We start from the raw sequence: 21668 nt of genomic DNA, 5'->3' as shown, positions 1-21668 counted from the left end.
CGCAAACCGCGGCGTAGCTAGGGATTGGTGGAGAAGGCGGCGACCGTCCCCGCGGAGGCGACGATAGGGCGACCTCTGGGAGTCGCAGCACCGCTCGTGCTGTGGTGGTCGCTGGCGTCCTGCTGGTCAGTTCCGCGTCGCCCTGCGCTGCTACAGCCGCCGCGGAACCATGGTTGTGCTTGTCGTGCTCCTGTCGTCCTTGGTGGCGGGTGAGGACCCGGGGGCGGGCGGGAGGCGCTCCGCGAGGGAGCTCCGAGGGCCGCTGGGCTTGGGGGTCGCGGGCAGCCAAGGGTGGGCGGCAGTGGGGCGGGTGCCGCAGTGCGGGCAGCCGGCGGTGGCCTCGCCCCAGCCGCCTCTCTCTCAATCTTCTCTCTGGGCCAGCCTGTGGCGGCGCGGCCTGGCGGGCTTGCAGGGACCGGGCCGGGCGGGGCTGGGCTGGGTTGCGTGGGGGCACCTGAGCCGGTCTCCACCTTCCGCCTCTTCGAGAAAGGCGCGTCCAGCTGTCTCACTCCGGCCTCTTCCGCCTCGGGAGGCTCTTCGGAGGACCGGGAGGCATTTCTCAATCAGCTGATGAACCGCAGCCCTTTGCGAAGAGGCCGACGTCCCAGCTGCCCTCAGCTGCTGCTTTTCTTGGTGTCTTCATTTCTAGCAGTGGTCATCAGTAATTGGTGAAATTCCTCTTCCCCCTCCCCACGGTTTCAAGATACGAAAGTTGGAAGTGGAGTATTAATAATTGTTTTTGTGTGATTATTTTCTCAAGGAGAATTCCAAGTACCTCTCCATAAAGTTTGCAGTAGTTCCTAATTTTAAGGATTTGGAAACTAAGGTATGAGTCACGTTCTTGGGGTCACATGTCAAATGGTAGCTTTCTCCGTGAATCTAGGTTCCCCAGTATTCCGCAAGGGGAATGCCAGTCAGCTCCTATTTGGCTTCTTACCGTATATCATGTAATTAATTTAATTTTGCATCAGTCCTTAGGAGAGTGGTCAAGCCTAGATAAGTTACCCACAGCACACAAGTGGTAAGCAGCAAGCCTGGGACTGAACCCAGATCACTGGGCTCCAAAGCCCAGTGATGGGCCTTTCCTATTGTATCTGTTGTGGCACAGGTGTGAGAATGTGGGAATGATGGGTGCTGGAACTAGGGGCACGGAGAGTGGTGAACATGAGACCGCATTGAGAACAGTTTGGAGGAATGGGTCCTTGTTACCCAGCGTGCCAGTTTAAAACCTAGAGGTTAAAAATCTGTAGACGGCCTGTGCCGCTGCTCTGTGAAGTGCTGAGACACTTCACTTTGGGAATGGTGGTTTAATTTTACACGGAGATATAGACCTTTGTTGTTTTTGAAGTCTACAGGTCTTCTCCATCCCTGGAGGTGCCCAGTGTTGTGTTGAGGCTAGCTGGCTTGTTTTCATGACTGTAGAATTTTAGAGTTGTATTGTTCCTTTCGTCTCTGGCTCTGGCAAGGTCGTTCTGATCAGTCTAGTTGGGTACTTCAGGAGAATTTAATTTTTTAAACTTGGTTTTGGAAATGTAAAGATCTTCCCTTTGGTACTGTGATTTAACTGAACATCTTGCTGAAATGCATGTTTTAATGTTATAATTGATCTTCCTGTGATTCAGTGAGGTTTGAGGGGTTTTGTTAAGTTTTGGTCTGAGGCAAATAATTGCTTCTGTACATGGTTTGAACCTGCTTTCCTAACTAGAAAAGTCTAGTTCATGCAGACCAAGAATCTGATCCTGTCAGCTTCTTCACTGCTGTGGTCTTGTCAGATGAGGTTAAATTACTGTTTTCCACAGTGACTAAATGTGACTTAATGGAAAACATCTTTTAAGAGATCTGACTTCTGTATTTGAGGAAAAACTATGTCATTTAAAATGGTGATACCAAATCAGGGAGAGAGTGGAAGTGAACTAGAAGTAAATACCAGGTCGTGAGGAGTATTTGGGAAAAAAATTCAGATGGTTAGCTTGGAGAGGAAAGGCCAAGGGCGGACACATGGAATGTGTAGGGGCGTCACGTTGAAGAAGGATTCGATTTGGTCAGTGATACCCCAGAGGTCAAAAGTAGGACCTGTTTCATTTTTTACATGATGATTTCATCTTCATTCAGAGATGACAACACAGTATGGTGGGCATTCCCAAAGCGAAGGATTCTTAACCTCTAGCCCAGATTGGGGAGGCTGGGGGAAATTTCCCTAGGCTGGGTGCCTCACATGTAAATGTGTGAACGGTTGGGGTGGGAAGAAAAGGGTTTTTGGACAGAACAGTGTGTGTAAATGCACAGAGATATGAGAGCAAAAGAGCAGTTTGGTGGAGCCGAGACGTCTAGGAGTTAAAGTTGCAGAGATTCCATAGGAAGGGTGGTGAAGTGCCTTGGGTGTTATGTTTTGGATTTTGTCTCAGAGGCCCTGGGCATTGAGTGAAGGTGGTCGAGCTGAAGGGTGAACATTCAGATCTGTAGTTTGAAAAGGTGCTGGGAAGACTGGATCGGAGAGTGGCATGACTGGTCACAAGGAGGCCGGTTCTGTCTAGCCTCAGGAGGGCCTGAGGAGGGCCCTGGACATGGAGGGGAAAGGGCTTGGGAGAGAAGAAGAAAAGATGGACAGAACTCAGAGGTTGATGAGCTGTGGTGCTGAGGAAGGGTTTCAAGATGATTAATTCAAGCAGCTGGGTGGAAGGTGGCATCATCCTTTGATACAGAGAATACAGGAGGCGTGTGTGGGGAAAATGTTCAGTTCAGTTCTGAACCTGTTGCGTTAGAAGCACCCGTGGAACTTGGAAGGAAATGCTCAGCAGACTGCTGGATATCTAGGCAGAAGGCTTAAGGTGAATCTAGGCTGAAAATAAAAATCTGGGACCCATGAGTGTGTTTTTGGTGTTTGGAGCCTTAGAGAGTAGATGGGCTCAGGCATGGGGGAAGCCAGCATAGAACAGTAAGCAGTGGGGGTCAGGAATGGAGCCGCAGATCTCCACAGTGGAGTGTGCTGGATTTTGCGTGCTTTGTAATATACTATGAACCCATTATTACATTATAATTTGTGAATGTATACTTTTTAAGTAGACATATGTATACTGGGAATACTTTCAAGCTTTGTACTGGAAGGGTTGAAATCTAAAAAGCTTGCATGTCACTGCTTTAAAGGAGGGGAAGGAGAAGAAACTGAGGAGAAATGCAGCCAGAGGGACTGGGAGGAAAACCAGGGGCTCAGGCTTAGGGAGACCAGGGCAGGAGTTTCAAGGACAGAGTTGCCAGAATCAGCCGCTTTGGGCAGTTACATAAATTGAGGCTTGCAAACTGTCTCTGGGATTTGGTGAGTCATTTCGGTGGCGTGGTGGGGTCAGAAGCTGTGGGTTAGGTAGCATATAGGAGATAAAGAAGCAGAGGAGCCAGGTGGTGGCTGACTACTCTTCCAAGGTGGTTCTTCATCTGAAGGGAAGCAGAGGCGGGAGGGAGCTGGTAGGACCAAAGGAGAGTTTCTGTGGTGTGGATTTTAGAATGGGAGCACCCTACAAGTATTTTTGTGTGCTCAAATAAAAGAGCCAGTTGAGAGGGAAAAAGCGCTAGTGCAAGATGTAGCTTCATTCATTCACTCTCAACAAGTATTGATGGAGCACCAGTGTGCCAGGCACTGTTCTCAACCCTGGGGCTATTGTGTGAACAAGACAAACAGAAACCCCTGCGTTCATGGGACTCGTATTGTACAGGGCCAGCTTTTTATGCCCCCAGCCATACAGCCACCTAACTTCTGGTACAGGGTCTGTTCCAAGTTGGGAAGCCAACTTCTTACACTTTGTAAACGGTTAGAATGTTGGGACTATGGAGATGATTACTGGCAAATGTAGGGTTTGTAAGTTGAGGTGGCATCTCCATTCACTAGTTGTGTTCAGATGGGTGACCTTTCAGGTATCGTGGCGATGCCTGCATGAAGCATTAGTTTCTTGGTATAGGAGTCTACCTTTTCTCAGCCTCTTGATATGTCCGTTGGAAATACTATGTCCTGGACTTCGTTTCTAAAGTCTGAAGTATTATACCTTCTAACTGGTAATATGTACCCTCCCCCCCATTTGACAGTTCTCATTTCACTAGCTTTGCCTGTGGGACATAAGGAAAGCTAGGATCTATCCTAAGATAAACTAACCGGCTGAAATTTCAGAGTGATATACTAGAAATTTTTTGAATTTGCATTTTGAAGAGAGAATTGGTGGTAGCAATAACTTAGACATTTCAAGTTTATTTTCTTCCTTTCTAGTCTGGGTCAGGGTTTTGGTTTTTGTTCTTGAAAATCTGGAGAAATGCTCTGATTTCTAATCCTTGCCAAATTGTCACATGCCCCTATTTAGGGGCCATCTGCATGAAGGCATCTACATCATTATGAGAATCCTGTTTCATTGCTGTAACTTTGTTACAGCAGAAGGTATGGACTTAAATTCTTGCAGTGATACTCTGTAAAAGAATTTGTTGATCTTTAGGATTCAGCATTTTGTCCAGTCAACATTTTAGTATGCTAAGTCAATGGAGAATGGGAAAGTATGTAATTAAATTTTTTCAGTGTAGTTGCAGAAATTTTGTGATGCTGATTATTAATCTGTTTTCTTTTCAGGTATCTTAGGGAACGAATTCAGCATATTAAGATCACCAGGATCTGTTGTTTTCCGGAATGGAAATTGGCCTATCCCAGGAGAGCGAATCCCAGACGTGGCTGCGTTGTCAATGGGCTTCTCTGTGAAAGAGGTATGTGTATTTTAAAAAAATATCTGGAGCTGCTTCTGAAAGCATTTTTGTTGATTTCTGTTAATAGCCCAAGAAAGCAGCAGGCAGACATAGGTACAGATTACAAAAGTAAAAAATTTATTTGTAGTCAGGGAGATTTTAGGTAAGTGTTTCAAGCTTGGTTATGAAAGCAAAGCATTATAAAACATTAACCATGTAATTGTTTATTCATAGTAGTGACGTCCTTTGTTATATTAGAGAATGCATCTGTCGTACTGTTAATAGGATGTATAAATTTATTGGTTTTTTCCAGTACACATGATAGATTTGTGTCTTATTTGAGGCTGCCATTACAAAGTACCACAGACTGGGTGTTTTATAAACAACAACACTTACTTCTTCCAGTTCTAGGGGCTAGAAGTCCAAGATAGGGTGCCAGCATGGTGAAGATCCTCTCCAGGTTGCAGAGTGCCAACTTCTTATTGTATGTGGTAGAGAGAGCCCTCTGGAGTCCCCTTTATAAGGGGTCTGATCCCATTTATAAGGATTCCATCCTCATGACCTAGTTCCCTCACTCAGGCCCCTCCTCCTAATACCATCACTTTGGAGGGGGTTAGGATTTCAACATGAGTTTCGAGGGGATACAAGCATTCAGCCCATTGCAATTTATTATGAATGATGCAATGTATATGCATCTTACCTGAGTTTAGGAAAATAATGTGGTCAGTAGTCATAACCTGTTGTAGTAACCGACTGCTTATGTGTGATTGTTGCAGAGAGGGGCCTAGATCCAGTCAGCATGAGAGAGCTTAAAGCTCAGGGCTGGAAGAAAGGAGATGGAGTTTGTTCTATCTCCCTGTCTCCTCCCACTTTAAGGTTTGATGCTTTTGAGGTGGTCTCTAGACATCATGAATCACTCAGAGGAATGTTCTTCCTGGGTCCTGAGTGCCCTTGAAACCAGAAGCTGTGCACAGGAACTGCCTTTCGTTTGGGCCTCTGGGTGGAGCTCCTTGCGTGAATGTGACTGGTTGTTTACATTTAAATATGAAATTTGTACCTTGTTCTTTACGAACTTAATTTTGACTACAAATGGCTGTCAAAATAACCTTTAGAAGTAATTATTACTAAACTGCAAGTCACTTTCAGCAGGAATTTTATTTATAAAGTGCTTAAAGAGAATGTTGTAATGGTAGTCTTGCTGTGTCACTGTGAAAGAGAAACATGATATTGTAGCAGATAAGGGCAAAGGATGATGTGAGGGAAGAAAATATCCACAGTTACATGGAGGAGAAAGTATTTCATAATCTGGAATTTGGAAAGTACCTACATTTTGTTCACTTGCCTGCTTTTTTCCACAGAAGGTTTGAGATGACTTATTACTAGACTTGACTGTTTCAAGTCTGTAGCAGTTAAAATGAAGAAGGTAGAACTCAGCATCCTCAATTAGGAGATTGCAACTACTGCCTTAAATAAGACGTTTGCTGTCCCTATGAGTTTTCGTTGCTGGTATCATCCCAGAACCCCTTAACTCTGCTTGTCAGATGTTACTGGGGAAATGGTTTCCTGAATTGATAATTAAGCACAGTTTCATGCTTTTCAATATGCAGGACCTTTCTTGGCCAGGCCTTGCAGTAGGTAACCTATTCCACCGTCCTCGAGCTACTGTTATGGTGATGGTGAAAGGAGTGGACAAGCTTGCTCTACCCCCAGGCAGTGTCATTTCGTACCCTTTGGAGAATGTGAGTATTTACCATAAAGAATTAAAGGGATGCATTTAACATTTTGTCTTGTCAGCTGTCACTATGGATTGTGTTCTAAGCACTCGTCTTTCTTTTAATGCCCTGATAAATAAAATGCAGTTTTTTTAAAAATTATATGATGGTTGCAGATTGATTGAAACTTGGCTGCTTGCTATGCATGAGAGTATTTCTAAGTGTAAGAGGTCAAGAAATTGCCCCGCTCTGAGAATAGTCAGAGGGTTGAAAAAGAGAAATCAATTGAGGGTGTAACCTGTTGACATATTCTTGGGCATTATTTCATCACCTTCCCTTCAGAATTTTATCATTTGTTTTGGTAAGGAAAAGACTGGGGGCAGTTTTGCTGGCTCACTTATTCTTTTACTGGCTTTTCAGGCAATATGGCTGACTGAACTGTTGTGAAAGGCCCTCCTTCTACTGTAAGCATATGGAAGTCAGCAAACATCTTTACATGTATAACTAAAATTGAAAGCAAGAAAGGGATATACACAGGTGCCAGATGTGATTAGAAAATATAGAAGCCACAGTGATGAGCAGGAGCTGAGGGTGAAATTGTGTTCCTTACAGAAAGCCAGGAGCTATAAAAATGCTGTCTTGTTCTCGAAAGGAAGCCCCAGCTGCCCCAGGGCTACCCCAGAGGAGCTGCCTTGCCACCCTTAGCTGTGGAACCCAAAGAGCCCCCTATGAGAAATCTGAACTATGGGCTTACACTGTACAGTTATCTGCTTCAAATTCACACAATCCATCCCACACAGATATGTCCACAATCCAGGGCTGTTGTGGTAAAAAAAAAAAAAAAAAAAGAATTGAAGAGTTGAATTTACCAAAACACTTGAAGAGGAAAAAAATGCCATGAGAAAGTCAGCAGGTCCAACAAATAGAATTCATCCCCCTAGAACTACAGATAATAAACCAGTCTCAAAAAGAGGCTTGAAAATACATACATATATTAAAATTGTGAGAAAGTTAAAGGAAGGGTGAGAAACTAGAGGCAGTTAAAAGTTATTTTTTAGATGTGGTACTTTCATTTCCACTTAAAAATATATTGTAATTTATGTTGATTTCTTTAACCCATGAGTTATTTAAAAGTGTTGTAACATGTGGGTTCTTTCAGGATAACTTTTAATTATTCAGTTTCTAATTTCATTGCATTATAACACTGGTCAAAAGATGCTGATTTGGGAGGGGGGATTTTTTTCAGACTTTTCCTGTGGTCTAGTATACATATCTCCAAGCACATGACATTTTTACCCAAAAAATGACCATGTGTTAGGCCACAAGGCAAAGCGCAACAGATACTATCAGTATCATATAAACTACCTTCTCTGACCACAATGCAGTTAAATCTGAAAAAATAACAAAATGATACCTTTACAAAATGACTGCAAATGATAGAAACAAGCACGAGATATGAGTCCTCGGGTTTAGAGCACACTGAGGTGGGCTAAAGGCAAATCAACACCTAAATATGAGTGAAACTGAAGACCCGTCAAGGACACTGACAGTCTTAGCAACGAGAAAAGATACTGTCATGACAAAGGAATGCGAGTAAAATCGTAGCAAATTCCTCATCATTGCCACTGGGGATTAGAAGTGCAAGAAGGGAAAAGCAGTAATTGCACAGTATGAAGCTAGGCTGAGAATACTGTTTAAGTAGACATAATAAAATGACTTATGATATAGCTATTGGGAAGGTGCAGAGAGAGAACCTGCATATAAGGAGATAGGGCTCTGGTTGGTGATGTGGGAGAGCTTAATCCTCATCTGCTATAATGGGCAGTAAATAGGTAATGCCTAAAATTGAAAAATCAAGATGTAGCAATATAAACACATTATTTAGAGATGGTGGTTAAAAGAAAAGGAAACAAAGGATTTGAAAGTGAATGCTACAAGTAGTTACAAAGGATGTAATGTTGTCAGCATGATGAGTGTAGTTAACACTGCTGTGTGATAACATATGAAAGTTGTCAAAAGTGTAAATTCTAAGTTCTCTTCATAAGGAAAAAAATTTTCTTTTTTGCTTTCTCTTTTTGGGATCTGTATGGTGATGGTAATTATTACTGTGGTAATAATTTCACAATGATTATGTCATCCACCTTAAACTTATACAGTGATGTATGTCAATTATCTCAATAAAACTGAAAAAAATTAACTTGAAGTGAGGAAGAAAAAAGATGGAGGAAAGAGAGTGAGTACCTCAGAGGAATGGAAACGGGCAAACGTATTTTCATAAAAAATCTTACAGAACTACTGGTCTCTTAAGTGGCATGTGTACAAAATTTTTTAAAAGTCAATACGAAAAGATACTGGAACAGACACAGTCCTAAATAATTCATGGGTTGAGAAAACTACAGCAGAGATTTTGAAATTATTTGGAACTGAAAATGTACCATATATTTTTAAAATTGTGGGGTGCGGCTAAAGTGGTGAGAAGGAAATTTATAACCTTAAATGCACATGTTAGATAATTTCAAAGATTGGAAATTAGTGAGCTAAAGAAACCAGAAGAATTTCAGAGTAAATGGAAGGGAACAATAAAAATGAAAGGTGTATTAAAACATTTTTCTTAGTCTTCACAAAGATTATTAAGTAGCTTGCTGTGTGTGATTTTCTATGAAAATCACTATAGAAGATCTCTTTTAAAAAATATATTAAAAATCCAAAATGCCCTTCAGATTTTCATTAGCCTACAATCCGAAATTAAACATTTTAAAAAGAGTAGCTTCAATTTACATGAGTAGAAACTGTGAAAAGAGCTCATGTTATTGCTTGACCCTGACTGAGTGCCTCTAAGGGAAAAATCCACCTCAAAACAAACAAAAGCTTTAGAATTCCACTTAATGAAGCTTCTATTTGATTAGCTAGCTGTTATCATTAGTTTCAAGTCCTATAGATACAGAATTTCTGTTTTCTCTAGGACAAACATATGCATATCCTTATAATACAGTTTTAAGCATGAGCTTTTCTTTCTTTCCAGTTTAGCGGGTCTGTATCCTTTTTTCCTTCCCAGTTTGGCGTTCACCTGACTCAGTAGCTTCTCCAGTTTGATTGCTAGGGACATGTCACCTTTAATCTTCAACTTTCCTGCTATGAATGCCACTGAGGTGAAATGAGGCTGGAGAGTTTGTGTTACGTGTTCTCATATCCCTTCCAAATCCCAAGGAAGTTGACTGTGAGGATTGCAAAAGGAGCACGTTTGTGGCACGTTGTGGCACTCGGGATGCTTATAAAAAGGATGCTTTTGCAAGTTGGAACTCTGTTCCCCATCTTCAGTTACTCATTAACTTATTTTAAGAGAATCTGGGGAAGAGTTGATAAGCATTGAGTAAGAGAAAAAAATTAATTTCACTTCACAGTTACTAAACACATTTATTTCTGCCTGATCCACATTAATGTGCTTATAAACATGAACCTTTTAAGAGTAGAAGAAACTACTGAAAAAAATCACTCTGAGAAATCGCCATTAAAACAAAAACATTGCTACCATATTGCTTGCTTTAATAATGATGAGAATAAAATACTTTTTGAGGGGAAAAGTTACCATTCTTTTAAAAAACAATGTGGGGGCAGAAACAGGTCTATGGGAATAGAAGTCAGAATTTTGATTACCCTTGGGGGTGGAGGGAGTGGGTAGAGAGGCTTGTAGGGTGCTGATGTTTTATTTTGATCTGGTGCAGCTATATGAATATCCATTTATAAATACTCCCTGAACTGCCAAGCCAAGATTTATGCACCATATTATATGTATGTTGTGTGCGTGTGTGATCAGTTGTGTCCAACTCTTTGTGACCCCATGGGACTATAGCCCACAAGTCTCCTCTGTCCATGGGAATTTTCTAGGCAAGAATACTGGAGTGGGCTACCATTTTTTTCTCCAGGGGAATCTTCCCGACCCAGGGATCAAACCCTGTGTCTCCTACATTGGTAGGCAGATTCTTTAGCACTGAGCCATCTGGGAAGCCCCATATGTATGTTACACTTTAACAAGAAATTCAGGGGAAAAAGTACATTTTATCATAATTGGCAATTTCAGTTTATTAATACCATGTGGTCCCAAGATAAATTTCACATTCAAATTTATTGTGACATACTTTGTCCCTTGCCTAGGAATCTTCAGTCTATCTGAAGACTAAACCCTACACCATATTAAATATTTTTTCCTTTTTAAAAAATTATTTTTAAAATTTTATTTATTTTTAATTGGAGAATAATTGCTTTACAATGTTATGTTGGTTTCTACATCAACATGAATCAACCATAGATAGATGTATGTCTCCTCCCTCTTGAACCTCCCTCCCATCCTGTAAACATTTTGAAAGTTTTGAAATGAAAAATGAGGTCTGTTTCTTTCAATCAAATTCAAGTCTTCAAATTCCCTTCACCTCTTAAATGCAAGTTAATAAATTATTGTAGAATATGCATTCATTGTGGCACATTTTGTCAATATTGAAACCAAATGTGTTCCTGCTAAAAAATACCTGAATGACCAACTGAACCTGCCTGTCAGTGCAGGGGATGCCAGAGACATGGGTTTGATCCCTGGGTCAGGAGGATCCCCTGGAGGAGGAAATGGCAACCCATTCCAGTATTCTTGCCTGGAGAATTCCATGGACAGAGGAGCCTGGTGGGCTACAGTCCATGGGGTCACAAAGAGTTGGACTCAACTGAGGGGCTGAGCACATGCATGACCACCTGAAAGTGAAGCTTTGCACAAGATAGTGTTTTGTCCTTAATTTTGCAAGTGTTTTCTTATTTAGGCACATTCGGAGACACAAACTCATTGGCCCACTAGGGGGCTGTTTAATCTTCAGTATCCTCAAACAGGATCTTTGTATTTGGATATGATTTGGGTCTTTTAAATGTCCATAGAAAATGCTGGTACTTTTTTTTTTAAGGCTCCCTTTTTAATACTATTTAAATGATTTTTCTTCCTACTTGGGTTCAGATAATAATTAAAGTCTCACTCTTAAATTTCAGGCAGTTCCTTTTAGTCTTGACAGCGTGGCAAATTCCATTCATTCCTTATTTTCTGAAGAAACTCCTGTGGTTTTGCAGTTGGCTCCCAGTGAGGAAGTAAGTTGTGATAGTTTTTATTTTAAATGCTTTGAAAAATAAGCTGTCATTATTTAATGAAAATTTAAAATGATTTTTATGAAAAATGCTGATAGACCTTGGTATATTGGAATTAATCTGCAGAATGTAATACAATTTTGGATTCTTCTTCCAGAGAGTGTACATGGTGGGGAAGGCAAACTCAGTTTTTGAAGATCTCTCAGTAACGCTCAGACAGCTCCGCAATCGACTGTTTCAAGAAAACTCTGTTCTTACTTCACTTCCCCTCAATTCTCTGAGTAGGAACAATGAAGTAAGTAGTGTAGTCATTGAATGAATAAGTGAATATTACTAATTTCTCATGCTTCTGACTTTAGAGCAAACTTGAAATTTTAGAAAATGAAAAGTTTTACAAGTTTCCTGCTGGAGTAGATTCATTTTTTCCTTTAGTGTAATTTTTAAATTAAATGATTCTCATGAACTGACTCTTTTTGTGAGTTGAGCTATAGTAAATAGTATGACGTACTAGTGCAAGGGTTGCCACCAATTAATCCCGACAGGCCAGAAATCACAGTAACTACTTTGGTAGTGGGTGGAACTGGGTAGATCTGGTAATGTGGGAGCTGTTATTCACTGCCTCTTCTGGTATGTTGCCTCATTTTTCTGTTCATTCTCAACTGTCCAGTGTAGGGTGCTACCCTTCCTTTGACTCCTGTATGTCAGCCTTACCACCTATTCACCTGTTCGTGCACCCTCTTAACCACATGACATGCCACCTTTGTGGTAGCCTCCCCTCACCTACTCTGGATGACCAGGACTACCACCTTTTATTCTTCAAGGGATGTGAGCAAATGAGCCTATTGGCAAGACCTCATTGCAGTGTGCCAGAATATTCTGATGCCCTGAGGGAAAACCACTTTACAGTTTGGATGCTTTATCATGGCTTTATCAAAAATAAAGTTATTGAGAGGTAGTCACTGTGCTGGAGAATAACATCACCATTTTGTTAGGAAGTACTATTCTTTTTTTTTTTTTTTAACTTTTCCTTTTTTTTTAATTTTTTATTAGTTGGAGGCTAATTACTTCACAACATTTCAGTGGGTTTTGTCATACATTGACATGAATCAGCCATGGAGTTACGTGTATTCCCCATCCCGATCCCCCCTCCCATCTCCCTCTCCACCCGATTCCTCTGGGTCTTCCCAGTGCACCAGGCCCGAGCACTTGTCTCATGCATCCAGCCTGGGCTGGTGATCTGTTTCACTATAGATAATATATATGCTGTTCTTTCGAAACATCCCACCCTCGCCTTCTCCCACAGAGTTCAAAAGTCTGTTCTGTACTTCTGTGTCTCTTTTTCTGTTTTGCATATAGGGTTATCATTACCATCTTTCTAAATTCCATATATATGCGTTAGTATGCTGTAATGTTCTTTATCTTTCTGGCTTACTTCACTCTGTATAATGGGCTCCAGTTTCATCCATCTCATTAGAACTGATTCAAATGAATTCTTTTTAATGGCTGAGTAATATTCCATGGTGTATATGTACCACAGCTTCCTTATCCATTCATCTGCTGATGGGCCTCTAGGTTGCTTCCATGTCCTGGCTATTATAAACAGTGCTGCGATGAACATTGGGGTGCACGTGTCTCTTTCAGATCTGGTTTCCTCAGTGTGTATGCCCAGAAGTGGTATTGCTGGGTCATATGGCAGTTCTATTTCCAGTTTTTTAAGAAATCTCCACACTGTTCTCCATAGTGGCTGTACTAGTTTGCATTCCCACCAACAGTGTAAGAGGGTTCCCTTTTCTCCACACCCTCTCCAGCATTTATTGCTTGTAGACTTTTGGATAGCAGCCATCCTGACTGGCGTGTAATGGTACCTCATTGTGGTTTTGATTTGCATTTCTCTGATAATGAATGATGTTGAGCATCTTTTCATGTGTTTGTTAGCTATCTGTATGTCTTCTTTGGAGAAATGTCTGTTTAGTTCCTTGGCCCATTTTTTGATTGGGTCATTTATTTTTCTGGAATTGAGCTTCAGGAGTTGCTTGTATATTTTTGAGATTAATCCTTTGTCTGTTTCTTCATTTGCTATTATTTTCTCCCAATCTGAGGGCAGGAAGTACTATTCTATAAGCATTTTCAATTGAAATGAACCTAGCAAATGGAGGACAGTTGCATAAATTCACTCATGTGTTTAATGTCTGTAACATCCTGTGCCTTACTTGATAGATGGCAAATACAGATCTTGGATGCATATTTCAGATAATGCTCATTTCTTTCTGCTCTCTGCAGGTTGATCTCCTTTTTCTTTCTGAACTGCAAGTGCTACGTGATATTTCAAGTTTGGTAAGTAGGCTACTCTCATTTGTCAGTTCCATTTATTCTGGCTTCAGAAGACATTTCTAGAGATTCCTTGAATGGTAATGAAACCAATCAAAAAGTTTACATATGCCTTAGGTTTATGATTCCATGGAAGTTGAGAAATTAGTGGTGGTGTTGGGGATTTTGAACTCATCTCATGCTAACACATTAGTCTGCATTTTTACTTTTAGGAGAGATATTCAAAGTACACAGGCCTAGGAATAAGGCCACCCTGGCTGTAGTCCTCACCTGTTGATTTCTTCTCAGATATTAAAACTTAATTACTGTATCTTTATCTTCGGGTCTAAAATAGACCTCAGTAGAAAATACAGTTTTGACTAACAGTGCTGTCAGCCAAGTCAGGAAGGGAATAAATATGCCTGTAGTATGTTCTTTTTTGGGGGGGGGGGGATGAATTTTTTTTTAATCCTATGATGAAATAGAAAAACTTAACCTGTGTGCTGTCTTCTATAGTTGTTGCCCGAACTTTCAGTGGGGGTGGTCTGGCGAGTGTGGAAGTGTGGTGCTAGTGGTGCGGGAGGTGAGCACCGATAGCTCGTCTCTCTCTAGGATCAGACTGGTCCAACTCCCTGTTCTCTCATACCCTGGCCCATATCTGAGGTTTTTAAGAAATTTTACAAGAAGTTTTTATTATAATTGCTTCTAAAAACTAAGATCTGTGTTGAATTTCAGAAACTCCCATTTTAACCAGTTCCATTCGCCACCCTCCCAGACATGTATACTCAGTCACTCAGTCATGTCTGACTCTTTGTGACCCCCTGGACTGTAGCCCACCAGGCTCCTCTGTCCATGGGATTCTCCAGGCAAGAGTACTGGAGTGGGTTGCCATTTCCTCCTCCAGGGGATCTTCCCAACCCAGGGGTCGAAGCCACATCTCTTGCATTGGCAGGTGGATCTTTACCACTGAGCAACCTGGGAAGCCCATACTGTGGTACAGTGGGGTGCCCCTGTTATACCTTTTAGGTAGAAAACTCCAACTGGCTGTGTTTGGCATTACTTTATCCACCTCCTTTTGTTTGTTCTCCTAAGTTGTCTCGACATAAGCATCTAGCCAAGGATCATTCTCCTGATTTATACTCACTGGAGCTAGCAGGCCTGGATGAAATTGGGAAACATTATGGGGAAGACTCTGAACAATTTAGAGATGCCTCTAAGATCCTTATTGATGCTCTGCAAAAGGTAAATCATCAATGGGGTGTGAGCAGTTAAGAGTATGACCATTTGACTTTTCGCTTCCTAATGGGAAAATCTGCTTAGTGAAATCCTACTGATCGAAGTCTTTTACTCACCTTCTTTGAAGGCTGAGGATGGAGTGGGTAGGTCACAGGTATATAGTGGGATATCAATGTGTCTTTCCTTCTTTGAGCTGTGCAGCACAGCTTGCAGGATCTTAGTTCCCCCACCAGAGATTGAACCTGGGCTGGCAGTGAGCTGAATCTTAACCATGGACCACCAGAGAATTACCAGAGATCTCTCTCTTTCAAATGCTGGCAGAGGCAGCATAGGAAATGATTGATAACTCTAGTACAGTACTTTTCTCTTTTCATCATGGTAAAATATAGCTAACGTAAAATTTACCATTTACCTATTGTTGTGCAACTGTACCACCATCCATTGCCAGGACTTTCATCTTCCCTGAAACGCTGTCCCCATTAAACCCTATGAAATAATCAAGGAACAGCACTTGGCACAGCACCAGACATGTAGTAGATACTAGTAAATGCTACTTTTCCTCTGCCCGTGAAGTTATTCACCTGCAGCCCTTCAGTGAGGCTTCAGTTAAAACCTTTGTAGGTGTGATTAACCAGAGACCACTTAGGAAGATTTCCTTTTCCTTTTCTACTTCCCTGCTCCCAATTAATACACCAACAAATTCAGTGACTACTTTCTTATTCTGAGTATTTGAGCTGAATCGTAACACTTTTCTGAATATTTTAACATAATCAAAACCTTTAAGACTTGCCTATTTTAAGACTGCATTTCATGAGCCAATAGGTAATTGTGTCTGTTCTTGTAGGTGCACCGAAGCTTTACAAAAATTTTAATAAGTATGTGTTTTGAGATTCTTAATAATGCCGATAACGCTTCAGTTTGCAGATGACATGTACAATCTCTATGGTGGGAATGCAGTGGTAGAGTTAGTGACTGTCAGATCATTCGACACATCCCTTGTGAGGAAGACGAGGAATATCCTTGAGACAAAACAAGTGGTGAGTACATTTTTGGATCATGCTTTAAACTCGTAAAATGAACTCTTAAAAAAACCACCAAATCTTGTATTACCTGTGGGCAGTATGCATGAGCAGTCAGTAAATCTGAAAAATGATTAAAACATAGGTTTCTTATTCAAGGAGGTATTGTGTTTTTTAAGTGATGCTCAGTTCTTTGGGCTTGTAATCAGATAATGTACTTTGTTATGGATAAAAGCAAATCTCTTAGAGCTGGTGAGATAATTCAAATCCAGGTATTACAAGGAGATGTCAGACATTAATGTGCAGGAGGAGTGTGGTGCTCTCAACTTGTAGAATCCGCTTTTCTCAGAGGCACATTGTCTTTGTGGTACAGTCTCTCATTTTCCTGCTATGTACACTCTCTACAATTCTACAAATTTTTGGCCTGGATCTTACTTTGATTTTTAAGCATTTAGAGGATCATAGGCAAGGGTGCCAGCCCTAGTAAAACAAGTGTATATGCACACAGCCGAAGCATCGTGTGGCCAAGAACATTATTTACAGCTGGCTTTATCTCTCAAAGCAGTCAGATCCCCAGTCTTTTATGGACACTCTCCTTTGGGCCCCATGGGACTGAAGAGTGAGATGCTCAAAGGTAATGTGTGTTCAAGACAATCTGGACATGGCTGGTTTGAGAGTGTTTTATCCTAAATAGGAGTGGGAGAGCCTCTGTTTAAAACACACCAGGCTAGATAGACCGAAAAATTTTCCCACTATAGACCATCTAGAAATGGCCGATTAAAAAAAAAAATTACCCTTTTGAGTGCATAGTTTAACTCTCAAGAAAGTAAGGGGAAGTGGAGAACTGTGTAATAACCAGGGTATCCTGAGGACATTGCCAGTTGGGTTACCAAGGGACTGGCTCTCTAACTGTCGGGAGTTGGAACTGAGACTTCCTTGTGTAGCTGGGATGCTAAAAGGGCCATGCCCACAGTGAGAGGGTAGATTGGAAAATAGCCTACCTACCAGCAAAGGGGGCTTCCAGGTGGTGGTAGTGGTAAAGAACCTGCCTGCCAGTGCAGGAGACGTAAAAGACACTGGTTCAAACTGTGGGTCGGGAAGAGCCCCTGGAGGAGGGCATGGCAACCCACTCCTGTATTCTTACCTGGAGAATTCTATGGACAGAGGAGCCTGGCAGGCTGCAGTCCATAGGGTCGCAAAGACATTAGCACACACACACCAGCAAAGGGAGACAGAAAGGCCACTTGGGTGCTGTGCAGGCAGGTATGTGTTGGGGGTGGTGGAATGTCTCCTAGGGAAGCCTCGGGCCAAGAAATTAACACAAACCCTGGTCCTAAGCTGGTAAGAGGGGTGGGCCCCACCCAGCAGAAATGACTGTAAAACCTCCCTGGCAGGATACACCCTCCACACACAGAATACAAAAGTATGTAACATGTAATACTAGTTAAAGAACTTTTAACATGGAACACTCTCAAGCCGAAGGTAATACCTGTTCCTTTGAAGCTCCCTCTTGTCTTATTCCTCTACCTTCCCCACCTAGAGGAAATTGCTCTGTCGAATATTATGTTAACCATTCCTTGGCTTTTCTTTACAGTTTTAATACAGATGTATTTATCCTTAAGGGCTTCCCTGATAGCTCAGATGGTAAAGAATCTGCCTGAAATGAAGGAGACCTGGGTTAGGAAGATCCCCTGGAGAAGGAAATGGCAACCCACTCCAGTATTCTTGCCTGGGAAATCTCATGGACAGAGGAGCCTGGTGGGCTACAGTCCATGGGGTCGCAGAGTCGGATACGACTGAGTGACTAACACTTTCACTTCATTTAGGCTTAAACAATGTTGTTTGGAATCATACTGTGTTTTTTCTCTGAGCAAAGCCTCAGTATTTAAGAGTCACGCATGCTGATAGAGTAGTTGAGGTCATTTTACTGCTATATGTTCCACTAAACGGATGTGCTAGTTATCCACTCTGTTGATAGACATCCTTGTACATGTCTTGCTACACATATACAAGTGTTCCCTAGGGTATGAACTGGCTGGATCACCATATATGCACACCGTCAACTTTATTGGTATTGCCAAATTTTCTCAAGCAGTTGAGCCACTTTCTGCTTCTACCAACAGAGTGTTTACCTTCTCCATGAAGGCTCCTCCTTCTTAGTTCCTAATATATGTAGCTCTTATGCCACTTAGTATGTTTGTTAGATAAATGAATCACAGCTATCAAATTGTGATAATTTCCTAACTTAATATTCTTCCATCTTTTATTGTAGAAGGAGCCCTCAACTCCCTATAACCTTGCATATAAATATAATTTTGAATATTCAGTGGTTTTCAACCTGGTACTTTGGATAATGATCGGCTTGGCCTTGACTCTGATTGTCACCTGTTACAATATTTGGAACATGGATCCTGGATATGATAGCATCATCTATAGGATGACAAACCAGAAGATTCGAATGGATTGAACTTTTCTTATGCCAAACTTGGAAAGAAAGAGGGTTTGAAAATTGGCTGTTAAAATAAATCTTTTAGTGTAGTTTAAACTAGATAGTACACTTTAAATTTATAAAAAATCAAATTTTGTTCTCTTTTGTGTGTGCCTGTGATGTTCTTTTAGAGTGAATTATATAGTATTGATGTGAGTTGACTTGTGTGATATAGATTCCATAATATGCTTAAATACGATGATATAACCATTTAATATAATTTCATTCCATTTACTATTTGGAAATATGCACTGTAATAAATGTAAAACATTTAGAATAGTTTGTGTTATTTATGTTGGGAAAATGCACTGAATTTGAAATGTTTAACTTCCTTACACAGGACAGGTTAAAAGTGACATTTGGGCTGTTATATACTAGGAACCATTTGTAAATGTTTTAATGTAAATATCTCTGAAACAAGAAAAGGTTTTTAACTTCAAGCAGCTATTAACTATGAATGTGCTTACACAGTCACTCACATTTTCAATTGCATCTGATTGACAGATGGTAGCTGTTTTTTTTTTAATCTCTTCTGAAAGTTTGGTGATCTGAATGGTCAAGTGTGGATATTAAACATACTACATTAATCTAAGAATGAACTACTTTAATGAACTAGCTTTGTGGAGTTAAGACACTTGTAATCATATACACAAAAACATTTGGGGGACATCTTGGGGCATGATTTCAGTCATTTTTTCCCCTTGTGTAAGTTACTCTGGTTTACGGTACAAAATTGTTCTACATAGAATGTTAAGTGGAAGTAGATACTCCCTACTTTTTATGTGAAAGTGGACCAATGTCTATAAAGAGTGACAAATAAAGATAATAATGATTCAAAATTTGTGTCATTTCAATACTACATCTATTTTATATTATAAAAACCTAAACAGGGTTTTGATCATAATTGGCTGTTTTGTTATACAAACTTTTTTTTTACATTTGTTTATTCCCGCTGCACCTCCTGAGATTGATTCATTACCAATATGAGGAAGACACTTTACTTTCTACGCTTATTATTGAATTTATACAGAATATGATAAATTCACACTAGACTTGAGGTGGGGAAGGCTTAAATTTCCCTATAGTGTTTAAAAAAGTGACTCTGCAGATATTAAATACTGATTAGAATATGAAGGACCATCTAATAAGATAAAAGGCTTAAGGGTTAGTTTTAAAGTCTTATAGCTTATGACTTACCCAATTAAAATTTTAAGCTTCATGCTTATGTAGTTATTTTAGAGTTACGCTGCCTTGCCCCTGGGAACCCTACTGGGGTTTAGAATTAGCTGTGTCTCTCTTCTTCGCAAAGATCATCATATCATTTCTAATCCACATGTTTGAAAAGATGGAGTCTATTTAGCTGTGTTTTCTACCACCACTGCAAGATACCTTTGACAGTTACAGTGGTAAACTTCCATAGAGTGTTTCTTTTCACCTCTCATTGAACTATAAATAGTGAAGCTGATAACTGCACAGGAAAGAAAAACTAGTTGTCCTAAAATCACTCAAGTATTCACCACCACAGCCCCCTGCCAAGCTCATGAGGGTGAGGGTGTTTCCAGCCATCTAACCTGGAACACTGACCCCCATGGAACCCAACAGGGCCTATGTCTAGGGGACAGGGATCTATAATGCTGCAGAGTGGTTAAAATCCACTTTTCTTCCACAAGTTTCTTATATAAATATTGCCATAGAAGTTAGATTGTTATGATTAAATATGAAGTAAACCAATGCCTTTGTAATTTAAAACTGATGAGACTAAGTTCTAGAAGAAGAAAAAAAATTACCTACATGACAGCACAAATCCGTACAGGGTAAATGGCACTAGCACCGTCTATGTTAGGCAGAAAGCAATTAATTAAAATAAATGTTCTGCCAAGATTATTATACCTGTTGCTGATGATTTGCTCTTAAATTAAGTCTAATTTGTTCAGGAACATAAATCACGATGTGGAGATTTGTGTGAGAGGCAGGAGAGTCATGCTTGTGGCAGACTATTCCACTGACAGTGAAAGAGAAAACCCAATCACTTCATATCTAATTGGTGGAATATTTTAAGTGTATAAAACATCTGAGATTCTACATGTGGCAGATACTGCTTATGGTCCAATTCTATCAGGAATAATAGAGAATTGATTTTCTTTGGCTATGTCTCTTTTGAAGGAATTACATACTGAATATCCATTTTCGCTGGTACCAAATAATACGGAACATCATAAACTTACTTTTCAACAGATGATCGAACCAACAATTTCTGAAACATGCAGTGGCATCAGGCTTCAGGTAGGTTTCTTTCTGGCCTTTCGTGACCAAGTAACTATGCAGTAGTTTCCTGGAAAAGTAAGAGTTGTCAGAAAAAGGCATTAGTTAAGAAGCACTGAGACTGAAATACAGATGAATTCAGTTAACTGATTCACCACTTACTAGCTGAACAATCTTGGGCAAATCCCTTAATCCTCTGTGAATCAAGAGTTTTTAATCTATGTATTGGGCATGGTAATACTTCAGGTCTTTGAAAATCAACATTCACTGGGATAACATGCTCTAATGTTTGTGCATGTTTAATATAAACTATAATAATAGTACTAAATTCAAGGAACTCTGCTTGGAGTACCACTTGTACCACTGATAGGTATTGGCTAGTTTCTTGGTTGCAAATAATAGGAACAAACTTTGGTTACTAAGTTATGTCACTTGTCCTACTAGTGACCTTTTACTGGACACAGATCCAGTTCAGGAGCGCAGTTCCTATTTGGTTGTCCTTGCTCCTTCAGTCTGGGATGGTTCATTGCCGTGCCTCACGGCTTACAGGATCTTAGTTCCCTGACCAGGGATTGAACCTGGGGCCCTGCTGTAAACGCACTGAGTCCTAACCACTGGACCACCAGTTCACTTTTGAAAGAGTAATAGTGATTTTATAGAATGTCCCTCAGTTGGGGTTGGTTTGATATTTGCTCATGATATCAGGAGGCACATGATCTCAATATGTCTAATCTTTGGTGACATTAACTTCTTTAAAATAATCCAAGAAAAATTTCCATGAATAAGAGAAAACTCAACATATTGAAATGGTCTCTA

The 21668-nt window shown here is 40.6% G+C and overlaps 1 protein-coding gene across 1 annotated transcript; it reads left to right on the top strand.

The window, feature by feature from the left end:
* On the top strand, positions 1-19429 carry ATP6AP2 (ATPase H+ transporting accessory protein 2). The gene is made up of 9 exons (XM_043896788.1): positions 1-209; positions 4604-4734; positions 6321-6452; positions 11448-11543; positions 11698-11835; positions 13821-13874; positions 14940-15089; positions 16001-16120; positions 18375-19429. Exons 1-9 carry the CDS (start codon positions 170-172, stop codon positions 18567-18569), a joined length of 1056 nt encoding a protein of 351 aa, XP_043752723.1. The 5' UTR covers positions 1-169; the 3' UTR covers positions 18570-19429.
* The last annotated feature ends 2239 nt before the right edge of the window (positions 19430-21668 follow it).

Source organism: Cervus elaphus, chromosome X (genome assembly GCF_910594005.1).
Source record: "Cervus elaphus chromosome X, mCerEla1.1, whole genome shotgun sequence".
Taxonomy (NCBI): Eukaryota; Metazoa; Chordata; class Mammalia; order Artiodactyla; family Cervidae; genus Cervus; species Cervus elaphus.
Note: the sequence above shows the minus strand (reverse complement) of the source record. Positions and strands in the feature narration are given on the sequence as shown.